We start from the raw sequence: 20,381 nt of genomic DNA on the forward strand, positions 1-20,381 counted from the left end.
AAGTGTGCTCATTCAACTGAATGAGGATTCAGTTTGGGTGCCAAATCAGGACTGGTAAAGAGGAATTTATAGTGAATAATATTCATATGAAACTCATGTAACCTGGATTTTTGCCAGAGCTGAAAGAAGTTTTAGAAACATCTCAAGACAATTTTATTTAACTGTTCTCCAGAGGTAAGGGCTAAATCAGTAGAGAATCAGAGGCTTTAGCTCATGTTATGGTTCAGCTGTTTTAATTAGATTTCAACTAAAAATTATAAAATATGGAATCTACTGCTACCCCACCTTTCCGGCTATACACAAAGTCTTTAATTTTTTTTCTGTTTTAACAGTTCCACAATTTTTTTTTACAGGTAGAGGTTGTTAAAAATAGCTTCCTAATTGAGATTTCCTAAATACGGAAAATATAAATAATGAATGAGATCCACCAAGCTTGTAGTTACCCTGTTATCTACATATAGTAGTAAGTGGCAGGTGTGAAGCAGAAACCACACCCCTTCCCCAATCCGCTATACAGTGTTGGTGGAGGAAATTAAAGGTGTGTGGTAAACTGCTTCCAATGGCTAACTATGTCAGAATCCATGAATTTCAAGTGGCCACCCCATGGCTACTTGATCACATGAACTGGCCGAAAATAGCCACCCAGGTTGACAGATCATATCCAAGACAAGAAACTTGCCAGTTTCTGATATGTGCAAATATACAGAATCTGTTTAGAACCTAAAGACTCCTTCACTGATTAAAAATAATATTTTTGGAAAATAATTTGAACTAATGTTTTCTACTCCTCTTTTTGCCCAGATTAATTTCATGCCAATTACAGAATTACTCTTAGCTGATAAATATTCAGACGCTAGAAGAAACTAACAAGATGTGGATTAATTCTCTCACAGTGCAAACGATTTTTAAAAATATTTTATGCAACATAATTAAATGCTGTTTGTTGTTTTCAGAACCCAATCACGAAACCTGCCATTGGCCGCCAATTAAGGCTGCCAATTAAGAGCTTCAGGAAAACCACAGGCCTGTTTCATGGATAGTATAAATAGATTTATATATTTATGTGCAATGCTGAGGTTTGCAAGATAATCATAAATCCAGATTAAAATTTACCTGCAGAAATCTGGTGGCACCATGCCATAGACGTCTATCCTGTCGCACAGCTCTAATGCGATACTCATTGTGAACCATCCAGTGCTAAGCCAAGTGTTGGATATCTTCCTGAAAGCAAAAACAATTAAGTTCCCAGGGTGACAAGTAATACTTGAGATAAATCAATGTTAGGGGCATTTTAAAGTTATTAAAATTCATGGGAAAGGTTATGAACATTGTGAAACTAACAGCTATTATGCTCTTCCACCATGAAATAGACTCAAATTCTTCTTCCTGGTCTCTGCACAAATGTATTTGGTAATTGGTTTGTCTTTTGCTATAATGCTGCACCCAGAAGTGGTCTTCGTCACTTGAGTTTTTGTTAAACAGTAGTTAACTTCAAGCCGTGTACTTGCACATTCCAAGCTAGCCTTCAAATTGCCACAAAATTCTTGGCTGTCCTCTGTGCGCAGGTGCCATGCTCACAAGCCAGCAATCTCACGGAGGTGGGGAGTGAGAACAATGTGTTCATGCCCACTGTCCCTCTTTACACATTCAGTCAATGTATGGAGGGGTTGCTTGTACAGGGATAAAGTCTTCCTCTGTTCTTAGATTGGATGCATACAAAATCCGCCTAACTAGAGGATATGCTGTTACAAGGTACACACATTTTCACAACAGGGCATATAGCAGCCCCAGAACTTTTTATATCAGAAAAGTGATACAGGGGAAGGCTCAATACCCTTTCCCTTGTGCTGAGGTTCCAATCCAGATAAACCCTCCCCCCTGTGCCGGGTATGTGTGCATATTAAGTGCTGTCAAGGTGCTTCCAACTTACGATAACCCTATGAATTAATATCCTCCAAAATGCCCTATCATTAACAGCCTTGCTCAGGTCTTGCAAACTGAGGGTCATGGCTCCCTTTACTGAGTCAATCCATCTCATGTTGGGTCTTCCTCTTTCCCTGCTGTCTTGAACTTTTCCTATTCTTATTGTCTTTTCCAGTGAGTCTTGCCTTCTCATAATGTGACCAAAGTACGATAGCCTCAGTTTGGTCATTTTAGCTTCTAGGGAGAGTTCAGGCTTGATTTGATACAGAACCAACTTATTTGGGGGTTTTTTTGGCAGTCCTGGTTACGAATTCAAAAAACATGCTCAAAGATCCTGACTTGCACAGTATATCATTTAGTTAGGCCCTGTGTTGCTGAGTACTTCAATTATTTTCTCCACTCCACTAAACCTCAGGATCACAAAAATCACGGAATTTCACAACAGGGCAAATAGTGCCCTATCGTTTTAGACTGGTTAAATGGCACAGGGAAAACGCATTAGAAAGATACATAATTCTCGAGTCTATTAAAGACTTCCTGTATCACCACCCATTTAAACAACGTTAAAAATTTGCCTTGTTTTGTTTTAAAAAATCTATTTATATCTTCCTATCTCTGTCTTGTCAGGATAAAACAAAAATATTTTATTAACATCTGCTAACATCTTTCCGTTGATGTCAACTGTGTTGTAAGACTAGGAAATTGTATCCCTGCTCCAAAGGCTGTCATGGTTAATAAGGTGTTTTGTATGACTTGTAATGAAAAAGTAGTAGCTAGTTGCAGTGACCCATGAGACTGATGGAGATACACATTCTTTTTTGCATCACAAGACACATGGAAAATATAGCCCATCTCTAATGTGTGTTCACTTCATGTTGGGTACAGTATGGGAAATTTCCAGTTCAGCTTTGTGATGGACAGAGCTGAGTCCATCCCTGTTTTCATATCTGCCAATCCCATTATTTTCATTCAGTGGGCTCAAGGTGGTTTATTGCATATATCTTTCCACTTATATGTAGGGCTGCCAGCTCTTGGTTGGGAAATACCTGGAGATTTTGGGGGTGGAGTCTGAGGAGGGTGGGGTTTGGAGAGGGGAGGGACTTCAATGCCATAGAACCCAATTGCCAACACGGCCATTTTCTCCAGGGGAACTGATTTCTATCACTTGGCGATCAGTTATAATAGCGGGAGATCTCCAGCCACCACCTGGAGGTTGGCAACTAGTGTTGCCAGGTCCTTCGCCACCAGCGGGAGATTTTTGGGGCGGGGCCTGAGGAGGGCAGGGACTTCAATGCCATAGAGCCCAATGGCCAAAGCGGCCACCTTCAGGTGAACTGATCTCTACCGGCTGGAGATCAGTTGAATTAGCAGGAGATCTCCAGCTGGTACCTGGAGGTTGGCAACCTTATTGGCAACCCTACTTATATGTAATACCCTTCTGTACTTTTGTCAGTTTGGCGAGAAAGCTAGCAACAGCCAATGAGGGCCCTTGCATGTATTACCCTAGCAACACAGGGTAGAAATAGTAATACAGTCTGGGATAAACAATAGGTATTTGTGTAGGCCTCAACGAAAACAAATGGAGAGAACCTTTGGATTTGCCCTGAGTCAGAGGTGCTCCTTCACAGTGGTTGAGGGCAGCATGCAAAGATCTCTTTCTCCTGCTCCCTGCAGAAACTGATAGCTAGAATTGTTCGCTCTGACAGTGCTGGTGTCTGGATTCCCTCCCTAACTTTCAATTTGCACTGTCAGAGGCAATAGCGAGGAGGATCTGTTTGGCAGTATTTATACAACACAAAGGCACCAAGTGGATATGCCCAGAAGCCCCACCGCATTTTTAGATCTACGAGGCTAGATCCAGCAGGGTGAAGGATAAACTTGCTTCTGTGCATGAATTGCTCATGCAGGATTGGCACAATTATCTATGTCAGAGGCAGGGTCACAGAACAACGTGAACAAGCACATGGAGGTGGGTAAGAAGAGCTTTATTATTCTGCATTTTATTTATGACAAAAGCCAAGGAATGTTCAGAAACAAGTTTTTTTGGGGAAAGTTATGCAGATAAAAAATGGAAGACCATTCAAGTCTTTTTAAAATATTGGCTTTACCTCTGCTGCTGAAGCCACCGTCTTAGGCTGACAGAAACACAACAGCATTTTGTGTTTTTATAAAAGAACGGATAAAGGTTCTTACAAAAGATTATCTCCTGGTTTTACAACTGCTGCGTTGTAATGAATGAAAATGAAAGAATGTCATGTGCTTATTAGAGGAAATCACATAGTCTTTTTATGTGATGAAGTAACATACTGTCTCAATAATTCTGTGGTGCACACTAAATTACAATTAAAGGCCTTTCTGTTCTATCACCATCTCATTTATAATTTCTATGGAAATTCTTTGTCTGCAGTTATTTCATTTATGCTTCTTTTATCTAATTACTATAATATTGGTTCTGAATCATATTTTCTTAATGGACCCTTATTCAATTATAAACTTATTCTCAAGTACGGTTACTTTGTAATATGGTTTTGCAGCCTCTGTCATTTGCTGTACCATATAATTGCTGCTATTTTCTAATTGTTGCCCCCACATTTTAAAATAAGTATTGTAATAGGACATATTGCATCCGTTAGTCTTTTCAATAGCAGTATTAACAGTTATTATAGAAGTAGAGGTGTCAGCTATTGTACCTCTGACATTTTAGCTTTATAATGTCTTTTTGCAATTTAGTGTGGTTAAATCTTACCCAAGCTAAACCCATTCCATGTAATGTAGTATGTCACACTCAAGGGCTTTGCTTAAGGTTGCCAGGTCCCTCTTCGCAACCGGCAGGAGGTTTTTGGGGCAGAGCCTAAGGAAGATGGGGTTTGGCGAGGGGAAGGACTTCAATTCCACAGAGTCCAATTGCCAAAGCGGCCATTTTCTCCAGGGGAACTGATCTCTATTGGCTGGAGAGCCATTGTAATAGCAGGAGATCTCCAGCTAGTACCTGGAAGTTACAATAATGAGAAACACCTGTGCCAGAAATAACTACGTTGTGAGCACAGGGCCAGGATACGTGCCCGGAATTTAGAAGCTCCCCTCGTGCAACATTACATTAATGCACACCACTCTGACACTGACTTACTATTCTTTGTTCTTTGGCAATTTGAGTCAAAACCATTTCACATACAAGACGCCAAAAGAATTTTACTTCAACAAGAATCTAGACTTATCTATGCCTTTCAAACCTTGATCCCTAAAGGGCTCAATAATGAACTTGATCTTTCCTGTTTCATATAATTTCTGCCAATTAGAGTCTGTCTCTTTAAATCTGTTACTTCTTCCGTGATTTCTGCTATGCCATCGGTTGCACAGAGCTTAAAACCCCTTCCCCCCCCTTTCCCTTACCGCTGCCAGAAAAGATTTTGCGCTACAGAATTTCTTTCAGACGCAATTGGGTAAGCAATTTGATGAATACCCATAAAATTATATATTTTATTCATGACGTTTTATGTACAAACTAGGTTTGCATGTGTTTCTCCACAGCCGACGGTCAAGTGAACAACCGGCTTGTTACAATACGACTTCAAAGCCAAGGTTGCAATTTCTTGGAGCTGATGAAAGCCTTTGAAACGTGCACAAAAGACTAGCCACACGTTCTCCTTTTCTTTTCCTTATTACTTCATGGACTTTGTACCATCGGGACCATTTTTTGATTTTTTATGGACTTCTATATAACCAAGGATTACAAAGGGGGATTGTTATGGGTGAATTGTAACCCTCCCCCCCCCCATTTGTTTACATGTTACTTGTTGGTTGGTAGTCGGATTGGACTACAAATTTCTTGATGTTTTATTATTGCATGACTTAATGCTGATATGTTATAATTATTTAGGCTTCATTTCAGTGTGTTTTTTCATTTGTTGAGCCCACGTGCCGCCAGTACCTGGAGGTTGGCAACCCTAGCTTTGTTTCTCTCAGTTTTCTGCAACTTCACCTTCCTTAGGAGGCAGTTAATTCCATGTATTTATTATTTATTTAGAAAAATATTATGCCTCCTTTCCAAGAACCTGCCTTAAGTGGCTTACAAAATAAAAATAATAAAAACAAAACAATAAAATATATTAACATCCAGGTGGGGGTGGGCAGCCCAGCATTAAAATCAGCTAAAAGTAAGTTTCCAGATTATAATTTTTTTTAAATCAACCCTTTAATAAAAGCCTAGATGAGTAGAAATATTTTGGCCAGGCACCTACACAAAACCAATGTATGCACCAGGTGACCCTCAAAGGGAAAGGGATTCCACAAGTAAGGTGTCGCTGCCTCACCTCTGAAGGTGGAAGCACAGAAAGCAGGGCTTGGGAGGTAGATCTTAACTGGAGGGCTGGAAATATTGGAGGAGGCTGTCCCTGGCCGCAAGCCATTTAGCATCTGTCTCTATCATTTAAGCATTTCAAGTAGATTCCATGTCTATCCTAGAAACCTAGGCTCAACAGTCCTGTATTTCCATTTTTATATGAAATAAAAACATAAGAAAAGCCATGCTGGATCAGACCAAGGCCCATCAAGTCCAGCAGTCTGTTTACACAATGGCCAACCAGGTGCCTTTACAAGGAAGACGACTGCAGCAGCTTCCTGCCTGTGTTTCACAGCACCTAACATAACAGGCCTGCTCCTCTGATCCAGGAGAGAATAGATATGCATCATGACTAGTATTCATTTTGACTAGTAGCCTTGGATAGCCCTATCCTCCATGAACATGTCCACTCCCCTCTTAAACCCTTCCAAATTGGCAGCCATCACCACATCCTGGGGCAAGGAGTTCCTCAAAATGTATGTGTGTGCAGCCGACTTATGGTGACGCTGTAGGGTTTTCAAGGCAAAAGACTAACAGAGCTGGTTTGCCATTACCTTCCTCTGCATAGTGCCCCTGGTATTCCTCGGTGGTCTCTCATTCAAACACTAACCAGGGCCAACCCTGCTTTGCTTTTGAGATCTGATGTGATCAGGCTAGCTTGGGCCATCCAGGTCAGGTCTGGAAATGTATACCTCTACAAAATGTGTACACCTCCATTTTCAGAAGGCAGCCAAGCACTAGAAATAGGGTTGCCAACTGCCAGGTAGTAGCAGGAGATCTCCTGCTAATTCAACTGATCTCCAGCCGATAGAGATCAGATCACCTGGAGAAAAAAGGCCACTTTGGCAATTGAACTCTATGGCACTGAAGTCCCTCCCCTCCCCAAAATCTCCCGCTGGTTGAGAAGAGGGACCTGGCAATCCTAACTAGAAATGGGGCCTTTTCTACTGTTGCATCTCAGCTAGGGAATTCCCTCCCCACAGCAGCTCGTCTGTGGTCAAGCTAGTTAGGTTTTATAGGTCAGGCAAAAACTTTTATATTCTTCAAGGCTTACTACAGATGTCACCCCTAAATATTTTCATCTTTCCCCAGCTCACTTTATGATGAAAGAAGACTGGCTTTACTGATGGTCTTTTATTGGCATATGTTTGAAAACTGATTGTTGGAAAGTACCTTGGGAACATTTATGCTAAGGCTTGCAGGGCTAAGGAGTTTAAACAAAGATTCATTCATTTCCACAAGTAGCACGGTCACAAAGTTCACACACAAATAGCAGATAAAAACAGTGTTGCACTTACCTGTAACTGTTGTTCACTGAGTGGTCTTCTGTGCAGGCACACATGGGGACGCAGGCGCAGGCCAGCCACGGAGATTAAAAAGCTTATGGAAGAGTGGGCTCCCTAGGAGCGCTCCCCTCCCCCTGTCAACAACCAAGCTTTAACGGCTTTCCCCCTGCCCAACGGTCACTTGATGGGGGGGGAGCACTCTTCCCTCAGTTCTCCAATCGCCGCCGCGGGGAGTACACTCTTTTACGGTGACAGCCCACAGCGGGAAAGGAGGGAGGGATGTGTGCCTGCACAGAAGATCACTCAACGAACAACAGTTACAGGTAAGTGCAACACTGTTTTTCGTTTTCGTGGCTTCTGTGCAGTCCCACATGGGAGAATAGCAAGCTCACTTACTGTGGAGGTGGGTGTGTGATGGTCAACGAAATAACATATTCAACATTACTTTCCCCACAGCTGCGTCGGCTCTGGAATCCACGTCCACTGCATAATGCTGGATGAAGGTCATCGGCGTAGACCACGTTGCAGCCTTGCAGATTTCAGCGATGTCTCCTGAAGAAGCGAAGGTTGCTGATGCCGCTTGAGCCCTTGTGGAATGTGCATGCAGGTGTAGTGGGCAGTCTACCCCTGCTGTCTGATACGCCAATTTGATGGTCGAAACTACCCATCGTGAGAGTGTTTGTGTAGACACTACCTTACCTTTATTTGGGCCACTAAAACAAATAAAAAGGTTATTATCCTTTCTGAATGGCCTGGTCCTTTCTAAGTAAAAAAAAGCAGCGCCCTGCACACATCGAGTGAGGGACACACATCTCAGATGGGGAGTCTGGGTTAGGAAAAAATACAGGTAAGGTAATATCCTGCGAAAGATGGAACTTAGACACCACCTTAGGAAGGTAAGTCAGAGTAGGTCAAAAGACCACTCTGTTGGGGAAAAATTTGGTGAAAGGCGGGTCTACCCTCGGGGCCCTGAGGGTAGGCCCTTCTGGCCAAGGTTATGGCCACTAAAAAAGCCATCTTGTAGGACACTATGGAGAGGTCACCCGAAACCATAGGTTCAAAGGGTTTTTTCGTCAGGTGTGATAGCACCAAGGATAAACTCCATTGATGGATAGGAACATGCACCTGTGGAAATAAGTTTTCCAATCCTTTTAGAAACTTTTTACATAATTTATTGGAAAATAAAGAAGCCGCATTCACACCATCATGGCATGATGAAATTGCTGTCAAATGACATTTGACTGAAGAATTAGAGAGGCCGGAGTCCTTTAAGGACAAAAGGTAGTCAAACACAGCCTGTAAAGTGCAACTTTGCGGTTCCAGCCCTTTCTCCATAGCCCATTTGGAGAATCTCGTCCATTTGTGAGCGTATGCCTTTCTGGTAGACGGCTTACGCGATGAAAGTAAAACATGAACTACCCTATCCGACCAAACAGTTACCCTTTGATCATCCACGCCACTAGGTGTAACGAGGAGGGATCGTGATGAAGTACCCTTCCTCTGGTTAGGAGGTATGGGGAGCTCAGAAGACTGATGTAATTGCATTTGGTAACCTTCCAGAGGATGGCAAACCATGGCCTCTTTGGCCAAAAAGGTGTTATCAATATCATGTGTGATTTGTCCTGAAGGGCTTTTCCTATTACCCTGTGTATTAAGGGGATGGGTGGGAAAGTGTACAGCAGTCTCCCTGACCAAGGCATTTGAAAAGCGTCCCCTAGGGACCCCACCTCTGTCGCTGCCCTTGAGCAAAACAGTTTGCACCTTGCATTCTCGCTTGATGCGAAAAGGTCTACTTCTGGCCAACCCCATTGGTGGAAAATAAGGTGCAAAAACCGCAGGGGGATGGACCACTCGTGGTCCTCGGACGTGTCCCTGCTCAGGGCATCTGCCGTGACACTGGAACAGCCCGCAATATGAATGGCCGAAAGCGACACGTGATGTTTGATTGCCCACTCCCATATAAGGGTAGCCTCTCTGCAAAGAGCTAGTGAATTGGTGCCCCCTTGCTTGTTTACGTAGAATTTTGACGTAGTGTTGTCCGTGGCAATGAGAACGGCCTTGTTTGCAAGGACTTCTGAAAAAGAAGAAAGGCCGTATCTAATCGCCCTCATCTCTAAGATGTTAATGTGCAGATTAGCTTCCTTTGCGGTCCATTGTCCTTTAGCTATAAGGGATTCAGTGTGGGGGCCCCAACCCCCTAAAGAGGCGTCAGTAAAAATTTGAACCCCGTGAGAGCTGAAAGCAAAGTCTACACCCTTGAGAAGGTTACGCTCCTCCAACCACCAACCCAGAGATTTGATGACTACTCTAGGGATAGACAATTTTTTCCCTTGAGGATCCACATTCATTGTAAAGGCTCTTAAGAACCAATTTTGAAGTGGCCTCATGCGGAGCCTCGCGTAGGGGACCACAGCCGTGGTTGAGGACATCAGCCCTAAGAGCTTCTGAATTGTAACTGCTTTCTGGAACATTTGTCGTGTGAAAAATGTCACCAGTTTCTGTATCGATCTAACCCTGAGTAAAGGCAGGAAGGCAGCATTTAGGTCCGCATGCAATACTGCACCTATGAAATCTGTAACTCGGGTTGGAGTGAGGCGTGATTTCTGGAAATTAATGACTAAGCCCAGGTCTGCAAGAGTACCTGTTGTGATCATGACTGACCGTGACAGTTCATGCTGGGAATTAGCTACCAGTAGCCAGTCATCCAGGTACGGGAATATGCAGCAACCTTGCAGTGTCAGGTACCCTATCACCTCAGCCATGACCTTAGTAAACACTCTAGGAGCTGGAGATAACCCAAAAGGTAATACTGCATATTTGTAATTGATTCCCGCACATGAGAATCTTAAGTATCTCCTATAAGCTGTATGGATGGCAATGTGGAAGTATGCGTCTTTTAAGTCCAAGACCTCAAACCACATATTTCCAGACAGTAGGTGCAAGATCTGCTGTAGGGACAACATTCTGAACTTGCGTACTTTCACAAATTTGTTCAGGGCTCTCAAATCCAAGATGGGTCTCTTTCCTCCTCACTTTTTGTCAATCAAGAAGTACCGGGAGTAGAATCCCATCTGATCCTCAGTGGGCGGGACAATCCGAATCGCTCCCTTTTGTAAAAGGGAGTTGACCTTGTCTAACAACTCTTGTGGTACCCCAGTGACAGCAGGTTGAGACATATTCACAGGGAAAGAGGAGAACTCAATAAAATACCCCTGTTGTATTATATTCAATACCCAGGAGTCATTGGAAATCTGTGACAATTTACTGTAAAACTGAGAGAGACAGTTACCAAACATTGGAACCGCAGAACAAACAGTAACTGAAGAACAATCAGTTAGTCATGCCAAACCTTTCTTATTATTTTGTTCCTGGGGGGGGGGGAACCCCCTTTCCTGCTCTTCCCTCTAGGGTTGTATCTTTTACCTTGTTGACGGTTGGACTGGTAGTGCGGCTGGGATTGTTGCTGCCGCTGGTAGAAACCAGGACTGGTTTCTACTAAACTTGCCAGTATAGTAGGACTGAGGCTGCCTATTGTAAGGTCGAGGCCTGTATGAGGGGCCAGAGTGTTGGGTAACCCCCAAAGATTTAGCAGTAGCCTTCTGCTTCCTAAGGTTGTGCAACACCTCATTGGTTTGTTCGCAGAAGAGGGCCTTTGCATCAAATGGCATATCTTCAATTCTGGCTCTGACATCAGGCGTTAGAGATGACGCCCGCAACCAAGAGTGGCGCCTAAGCACCACACTCGAGGCTATGGCCCTACCTGAACAGTCTGCCATATGTCTACAAGCAGCAATCTGAGTTTTGCCCAGTTTTTTTCCTTCTAATTGTATGGAAATCAACAGAGCCCTTTTTTCCTCAGGCAGGGCATCAATCACTTCTGATACTCTATCCCATAAGGCCATTTGGTATCGGCCAGTCAGTGCGCTGAAGTTGGTAATTCTAATGCCCAGCGCAGCCGAGGAATAAAACTTCCGCCCTAGACCGTCAAGTTTGCGCCCCTCCTTATCAATGGAAGCAGAGTGTGATCCAGATTTATATTTCGCAGCTAAAACATCTGTAATGATAGAATTTGGTGGAGGATGTTTATATAAAAACTGACATTCCTCCTCATCTACCCTGTACAAATTTTCTATCTTTTTGATGGATGCTATTACTGATGCAGGTTTAACCCAGGTGGCCATAGCTATCTGTTTTATACCTTGAACCAGTGGCAGCTTAGCTGGACCTGATTCAGAACTAAACAGCACCCCCATGATGGGGTCAGACGGCTTGGGATCTGTTTGTATGGTCATTAGCTTTGTATGGTCATTAGCTTTTGCCATACGGAGCAGGAGCTCCAAGAACAACTTTATGTCCTCTGTAGGGGATATTGGGGTGGGATCCCCCACCGTATCCCCTGGAGAAGGAAGGTACATGTCCTCCGAACCAAGTTCTGATGCCTGATCAGCTTCCTCACAGGAATCTCCGTACTCGAGGACTTGCCTGGGCAGTGAAGTTGACACACAAGCCTCACTAACGTTGGCCTCTGCCGACATCGACGGCATAGGGACTTCTCGTCCCAAATCAGACATGGGCTCCGATTCCCGGCGTTGTTGCCTTTGCGGATCCCTTGCCCTCAAGCCTGATCATTCTGGTGCTGCGAGCTGCGGACAAACGGCGTCGGTGCTTCGATGATAGCCTTTGCTGTTTTGATGTCAGTAGCCGTCGCCTATTTCATGACATCGGTAGCCGTCGCCCCCGGCATGACGTCGGAAGTCGTCGTCGTCATGGCATCGGTAGTCGTCGGCGACGTACGGACGCCCTCCATATGGGAATGGTGCGTACTACGCCAGAGGGCAGAAACTCCACGGGTTCTAGCCTTGGAACTGGAGCCAATGATCCCAGTCTCGGACCTCCGTCTCCGGTAGGTCTTCTGGGTCAGACGACATAATATCGGGCGCCTCCAAGTCCTATTCACCCGAGGATGAATCAATAACCTCCACCCCCGACGGCGAGGGGGTAGAGGGGAGCCTTAAAGCAGTAGCTGCCGCAGTCTGCAGGCTCTTGTGAGGGCTACGGCCCCGTTCCTTAGGAGAGATGGTATGGGGGGACTTAGATCTGCTCCTTGGTGACTTTGAGCCTCCCCTAGAAGGCTCCCGATGCCTCAGTGAGCCCGCCAACAGTGGTGGTGATCGTGAGATATCTCTCCGCCCTTCAGATGCTGTGGCTATGGTCGGCCCCACCGGTGCCGAACGAGTAGAGCCCTCTGTTACAACTTCAGTGCCCTTTGATAAATGTTAACTTTTTTCCTTGTGTTTCTTCGCCGGTGGTTCTGACGAAGCCTTAGGGTTTTCTGTCATCCCCTTAGATCTCTTAGTTGGGGGATTACTAGAAAGCTTCCCGGTATCGGGCTGGAAGGCGTTCTCATACAGAGCTGCCTTCAATTTTTTGGCGCGATCTCGGAGGCACTTGTCTGTAAGCAAGGAGCAGGGTCTACATGACACCACTATATGGCCTTCTCCTAAACATAGAAGACAGTCCTGGTGTTCATCAGTCGAAGCCATTTTTGTGCCGCAAGAGCGGCATTTTTTAAAAAGCGCCATGGTTTTTGGCAATACTCTTCCTTAATAAAAGTATTCCCCTAAGTGGTAGGAGGCAATTCAGTAATTCTGTTTTACCTCAGTCACTACAGGGAACAACTACTAAACACTGTTCTCTCTGCGGCGGCAGAATGAGAACTGAGGGAAGAGTGCTCCCCCCTGTCAAGTGACTGTTGGGCAGGGGGAAAGCCATTAAGGCTTGGTCGTTGACGGGGGGGAGGGGAGCGCTCCTAGGAAGCCGACTCTTCCATAAGCTTTTTAATCTCCATGGCTGGCCTGCGCCTGCACAGTCCCCATGTGGGACTGCACAGAAGCCACGAAAACGAACTGTAAACAAACAGAGTGAAACTACAGGAGGCTCTGAACTATGTAGCTGCTGCAGTGGTCAGAAGGGCACTTGCGCCACCTTTAAGGACATGTGTGCTATACTATCTATCCAGTACCTGGTTCCCCCCACAGGTGTCCATGCCCACCTGGACAGCGTAGGTGGGATGGCTGCTGGAGGCCATCCCACTGACACCGGCACAGCCCTTTTTGGCCTCCAAAGGACTTTCATCCCTTGAGGTCAGGAACGGGCTGTTAATGTCAATGGAAAGAATATGAAAGAGCCAGGAATTATATACACCTTTTGTTCCCTGGAGCGGGGATCTCCCTTGAGGCTTGCCAGTCCACCTACCATTTTCTAGCAATCAGGACAGGTTCTGCTGCCCTGCCACCTTGGCTGCCCTGCCAAGCTTCAAGGGCAACAGGAGCCCATCAGTCAGTAGCCTCACCATTGTCAATTGGTGTGGACTCGGATGCCAGCAGCAGGGGCTGGGGGTGGAGCGGAAGGACTGAAATGTAGCTGCAGAGCCCCCCCCCCCCCCCGAGGTAAGTCCAAGGTGGTTTGGTCCTTCCTTTTGTTTTAATAAAGAAAAGTGATGGGTTAGGGGAGCCGTCTATCAGCTGGTTCCTTTACATTTTAAAGAGTTATTTTCTGAGAGTAGACCTGACTCCAAAAAATACAGAAAATAATAACCCTTACAATTCAAAAGGACCAGGTGCTGCCAAACAGCTGTTTGCTAGGCAAGCTGCCAATTTGCTCCCTCTTTACCCCCATACCCAAAACCCTCCCAAAATTTGGGGTGATTAATTATTGTTACTCCTAGAATTTTGGGAGTGTTCTGAGTCACTTTGTATATCTCTGAGCTGACCTCAAACAATGATTCTTGGGCCTGTTTTTGGCTTGGGTATACCTGAATGCACAGCCCTACCAGTAAGGTCTGTTTCCAACTGGCTACAGTTGTCGTTTCCCATGCTTAGGTCTGTATAAAGTATTTGGAAGATGTGTCAGCTTTCAAAATCAGTTTCCCAAAACATATAGCAGCCTGGGATGTTGAATGCATACTTCTACTGAAAATAATGGTGCTTTGAAATGGAAAGAGCACATAACTTTGCATTAGATTTACCCCTCTCCAAAGTGAGCTCTTAATTTATACATAAATGCATTAAGTGGTACTTGAGCTTTCATCCCATTTTTACTATGTAGAAACATAATGAGTACACAAGTAATAAAAATAAATTTATCTTTTAGCAGGAAAAAAATAAGATGCCGTTTCAAACATTATCTGTAGAAATGTGTTAGTCATATAGAGGGTCACTTATTAAAATTTTGATTTGAAGATCTGTTTGCAAGCCATAAATGGACTCATAAAGAGGCAAATATCGTAATAACTTGCCTTTTTCCCAGTTGGAGATGTAAGATGAGCGCTTCAGAAGCACCTAATGTATGAATAATGTGTATTTGTTTTACAAGAAGCTTTACTGCTGCAATGTTCCAGGAATGCTTATATTCAATAAGTAGCCATTATAATTCACAGAATGGCGGCATTGGCTCCATAAAAATAAAACCCATCAATTCTGATTTTTCAAAACCAGTAAAAATCTGCTTTCAGGTATATTACCCAAAGTGAGATTTAAACGCAGTGTCTTCCTTCTTGCTGTGCTGCTCTGCAATTCTCTTTGGTGGATGTATAGAGACACTATATTTAGAATTAGAAACTGATGGGCAAATAAATTATTTGATTGCATTGCTGTGCCTTATGGTGCCACGGCTAAGTGCTAATATTTGACACATAAAATATTACATGTGATTGGAAACTAAAGAAAGACAAACACAATCTAGAGATTGTCGAAGGCTTTCACGGTCAGAGTTCATTGGTCCTAGATCCGGCATCTTCAGAGGAGTAACACTGAAGGACAGTGTCTCTTCAGTGTTACCCCTCTGTCCTTCAGTGTTACTCCTCTGAAGATGCCGGCCACAGCTGCTGGCGAAACGTCAGGAAAGAAAATACCAAGACCACAGTCACACAGCCCAGATAACCTACAAGAACCAACAATCTAGAGATGTTGAAGAACATGCAATGAATGTACATTACAGACCCGGAAATATCATAGTTCTCTTACCTGTCTTTTCCAGTTTCCCGTTTGAAGAGATCATCAAACTGAAGCATCTTGTGCCGAGATATCATGTATACTTTTAATTGAGGTAGAATCTGATTCATCAGTTGCAGATTATTATAAACTAACCCTTTTCCATCTCTCCTCATATAGATGGTGGGACCCCAGAAGATAAATACCGTCCCTTGGCTCATATTTAACAGTTCGTTGCGATTCCGCAAAATCCTCTGAATGCTGGAGTGAGCTATGACTCGCAAACTTGTCTTGTTTCCAACATCTTTTCCAAATCCCCGTGTGGGTGCATCATTCATTCGTATTACGCACTCTGTCTGGTCAATCTTGCTGCCTTGTTGGCTTCGCAAAAGGTGTCCCGAGCTTGATACCAGAGCACAACTTGTACAGTGCATTTTCAAAGGCTGTGGAGAAATATGGGACTTAGAACAAAGATACTCAAATGTGCTGATATTTTTAAAGGCATTATATAAATCACTGAATGAATGGTAGGCTTCTACTATCATGAAAGATCCACCACTTCTAAAGAGTTAGCTGGTAGATGACTCTAAGTTCAGAGAACAGATTTTCCTTGAGGACCCTAATACCAGTGAAAAAAGCTTGGCAGAGCACATTTTCAGTAGTTGCAGGGGTGAAGAGAAGCACTCCCCCTCCTTAACGTAGCTCTCTATGTCTCATATATTTTGTTAGTGATGTTTCTATGACTATAGCATTGGCTTTCTTGGGGTCTGGGGCCTACTGGATAGGGAAAGCTGGGGAAATATAAGCCATTGTGAGCACCTTCTGTTCACGTGCCATATAATCTGACTTACAGCCCATTCCTGAAGGGTTGCCAACCACCAGGTAGTTGAGGTAAAGATGCACTAGTACTAACAAAAGTCTGGCTGAGAAAACAATAGTACAAGGCTCACGCAATCAATTGCAAAAACATGTATTAGACAAGTACAATAGTGAAAGTGCAAATAAGTGCTAGAAAGGAAACTTATCAAAATATCATCAACAAACGTAAACTAATAAATACAAGTCAATGAATATGTCTCAGTATATGGTCAGGAGGACTCTATTACAGTTCATATATAACGTGTCCTTTGCTTGTGTCAAAATTGATGACAGAAGACCAAGAGGCGGGAGATGACGGAACGCCGTCCGGATGCTTCGCGTTTTCGCCGCCCCCGCGGGCGGCTTCTTCAGCTCTCCGTTCAAACTAGAGACAATGCTCCTACAAGTACAATAAATAAGTACAAAAAAACCTCTCAAGACTAATTCTCTAAAAATTGATACTCTACAATATGCAATATGGCATTTAAAAAAATTTTTGGGCATTTTTAAAAAAGGAAGAAAGCATAGATACAAAATCATACCTTATAATTCATGTATAACAAGTTCTTACATACAAAATTCTCAAACAGACTCTTCTTGCTCCCGACAGGGTTGCACAATGAAAATGCATGATAGCCAAAGCACAAGTGTTGCTGTTTAAAAGCTCAACAGGTAGGGCTTCACTAAGGTCGCAGCTGTGACTGGTTAAGCAGGTTGCAAAATCAATTATGTAGTTATAGAAAGCAAGAAAAATCTAATTCATTATTCAGACCGTAAGGGTAATAAGATTTAAACAAATAAATAAAGCGTAGTTCCTGTCTAAGTAAAATCTTTTGGACATTGTTGGCATCAAAAGAATTCCCCTTATAGACCCAAATGGCAAAAAACCTGATGTCATTCTCGTCATGTTTCTGGTCAACAAAATGAAAAGTTAGAGGGGCCTCAAAATTCCGTGACCTAATTCTAGATTTGTGTTCACCTAAATAAGGATAGGTGAACACAAATCTAGAATTAGATCACGGAATTTTGAGGCCCCTCTAACTTTTCATTTTGTTGACCAGAAACATGACGAGAATGACATCAGGTTTTTTGCCATTTGGGTCTATAAGGGGAATTCTTTTGATGCCGACAATGTCCAAAAGATTTTACTTAGACAGGAACTACACTTTATTTATTTGTTTAAATCTTAGATATTTGAACTCTTGTTGAAGTCCCAACCGGATGATTCAGAGGTCGGAATTTCTGATACTGTACATAAAAAGATTGACTTTATTTAATCTATTAAACAACCCAAAATAGAACACAAATATGAGGCAAACCATTTTAGCATACAATGCATTCCTGTTTTCTAATAAGTCATGACATATTCATTGACTTGTATTTATTAGTTTTACGTTTGTTGATGATAGATATTTTGATAAGTTTCCTTCCTAGCACTTATTTGCACTTTCACTATTGTACTTGTCTAATACATGTTTTTGCAATTGATTGCGTGAGCCTTGTACTATTGTTTTCTCAACCACCAGGTAGTAGCAGGAGATCACCTGCTATTTCAACTGATCTCCAGCCAATAGAGATCAGTTCACCTGGAGAAAATGGCTGCTTTGCCCATTGAACTCTATGGCATAGAAGTCCCTCCCCAAACCCCGCCCTCCTCAGGCTCTGCCCCCCAAACCTCCCGCCAGTAGCGAAGAGGGACCTGGCAACTCTATCCTGGATTCAGGTGGCACCTACATTGGCGAGGAGGCAAACATGCCGGCATCCGGGTGCTGCTGGGTGCTACTGGCACCCACTGCCAGTGAAGACATGCCGGCAGGGCTTTCCCAGAAGGGAAAGCCCATGTTGGCATGAGGGGGGGGGGGTGTTCTCGGAGGTGGAGCTGCATTTAGGCAGCTTCCACAGCTCTTTCGCCCTGGGAATGCCCCCTTGAGCCGTGGCAGGGCTGCACCACCTTTTTGGTGACACAGCCTCGCTGTCTTCAATGGGGCATTTCCCCCTTTTTTCTTTTTTGTTATTTAAAAAAAAATCTTTTTTATGCTCTGTGGCAGCCAGGAAGTCTCTGAGGAGGCAGTGCGGCTCCACTGCTCCTAGCCGCCGCAATCTCCCCCCCCCCCCGCACTCTTAATGTTTTAATCTAGTTTTGTTTCACCTGGACTGTTCTGACATGGAGCTCTCTGTGTAGCTCTTGCTGCGGCTGCAAATGTGCATTTGCAGTAGCAACAGTGTATTCACATGGAAGTTTCCTCTGCACTTTACTTGTATCAGCCCCTTGTGATTGCCATTTCCCCCTGCTACTGGAGGGATATTAAAAATCAACAACCACATATTCACTTGATTGCTCTGGCATTCACTACAGAAATAATAAGTCTCTAGCCCTTTTTGTTGCAGAGTCATAAAAAGAAAGGTGCTGGCTGTATGTTTCATCTTATAGCTCCATAACCAAAAGGGCTACAGCCTGACTTCTTTAAAAAATGAAAACTGTGAATTAGTATATTTTTGCAATAGATTGTTGTAACTCTATAGCAAGATAGCTATTACTACCAGTAACTTTTTTTTAAAGAAAAAGCACATACAAGCCTTCCAGTTGGAGGGAATGGCAAGGACTAAGGTAAGGAACAAAGCACCAATGTGGCAGGACCTGCCCATTCCCATCCACATGGCACCAAAAAGCATTTCAACTGCAGTCTTTCCTAAAAGATCATATTAAAGCAGGTTTGGGAAAAATTGCAGGAAAAGGGGGGAAACACAGGAAAAGCACAGATAAAGATTGTTCCCCAAAACAGCACTGCAGTGGCAAATAAGTCAAAATATTTGTGTTGTCATAGCCTCGAAGATACTTTTGTATGCTGCTCCCCCATCTCTCAGTGAATATGTTTAGTGTGTCTCTCTTGGAAAGATTACCAGAAACAAAACAAAAAAGAATTTCAATAAAAGAGTTAATTGTTCACTTTATCAACTGAAGACTGAATAAGAAGCAATTGTCTACAAAGGTTAAACCCAAATTAACTATAAGAACATCAGTGTAATAAGTTGCAGGCAGTGGAACTTTCTTTGTTGGATGCTTTCAAGAAAGGATGATAGAAATATCCACCGGTATGGTTTAGAGACAGATGAATATAAACAAGGGAGCACTTTTTACAAAAGTATCAAGAGGTGCAAAATATATAAATCTATCCGCTATTGTTTGGTGCCATTACTAAGAATTGATTTTGCCTATGGCAGTGTTGTCAAATCTGTCTGTGTAGTTCTGTGGCATCTCATTCGCCACATGCTCTTAAATAAGCTATGATCAACGTTGTCAGGAAGACAAACTCCTTTAAAAAAAAAGTTGTGCAGCAACTAGATCAGATTGGGGAACAGACAGCAGAGAAGATTGGCCAGGAAGGAAGGTATTTTATCCACTCTAGAAGGCACATGTTGTTGTTGTTTTTCTTAAAACTGGCTGAATAGTGGGACCAGCCCTAGAAATAGGACAACCCTGCTCAATACAGTAAGGCTATGATCCATTGGGTACTATTCTTCTCTATGACTGCATGTAAAAAACTGGTACATTAAAACATTATAACATATTTTCTCTCCTTTAAATATTTCCAAAGTTCTGAAATATCAGTTGGTATCTTCTTGTATAAGCAACTCTGTTACAGTGGCAGAGATAGAAGAACTGCCAAAAATATATTTAAAATATTACTGTAAGTGCCTTAGATTAAGTAGTACTGATAAAATAGCCATAACTTTGTCACCTGTGATGTTGCATTTTACTGTGTTACATGAGAATATGGAGCAGGTATCTAACTGTTAAGGGAGTGACAGTCGTTGCCCTGTAGTTAAGGCTGCGACTGTGTTGATAATATTGCTCTGGCTTTTAAGCTCCGCTTTTCTTTTTTTAATTGTGCCAGCTGGCTGATTTTGTAAGCATGACCTACTGTAGAATTCTTCGGCAAAACTGAATGCATTTGGACAACATGTTTCTAAATAATGGCACAT

The 20,381-nt window shown here is 43.2% G+C and overlaps 1 protein-coding gene across 1 annotated transcript in view; it reads right to left on the reverse strand.

Moving 5' to 3' along the window:
• The window catches only part of ST6GALNAC5 (ST6 N-acetylgalactosaminide alpha-2,6-sialyltransferase 5), a 102,331-nt gene that overhangs the window by 6,107 nt on the left and 75,843 nt on the right, over positions 1 to 20,381 (reverse strand). The window contains exons 3-4 of the mRNA XM_056845196.1: positions 15,573 to 15,982; positions 1,114 to 1,221 (exon numbers count right to left, since the gene is read on the reverse strand). Coding sequence (XP_056701174.1) covers positions 1,114 to 1,221; positions 15,573 to 15,982 — 518 coding nt within the window. The remainder of the gene's footprint in view (positions 1 to 1,113; positions 1,222 to 15,572; positions 15,983 to 20,381) is intronic.

This window comes from Euleptes europaea, chromosome 2, assembly GCF_029931775.1.
Source record: "Euleptes europaea isolate rEulEur1 chromosome 2, rEulEur1.hap1, whole genome shotgun sequence".
Taxonomy (NCBI): Eukaryota; Metazoa; Chordata; class Lepidosauria; order Squamata; family Sphaerodactylidae; genus Euleptes; species Euleptes europaea.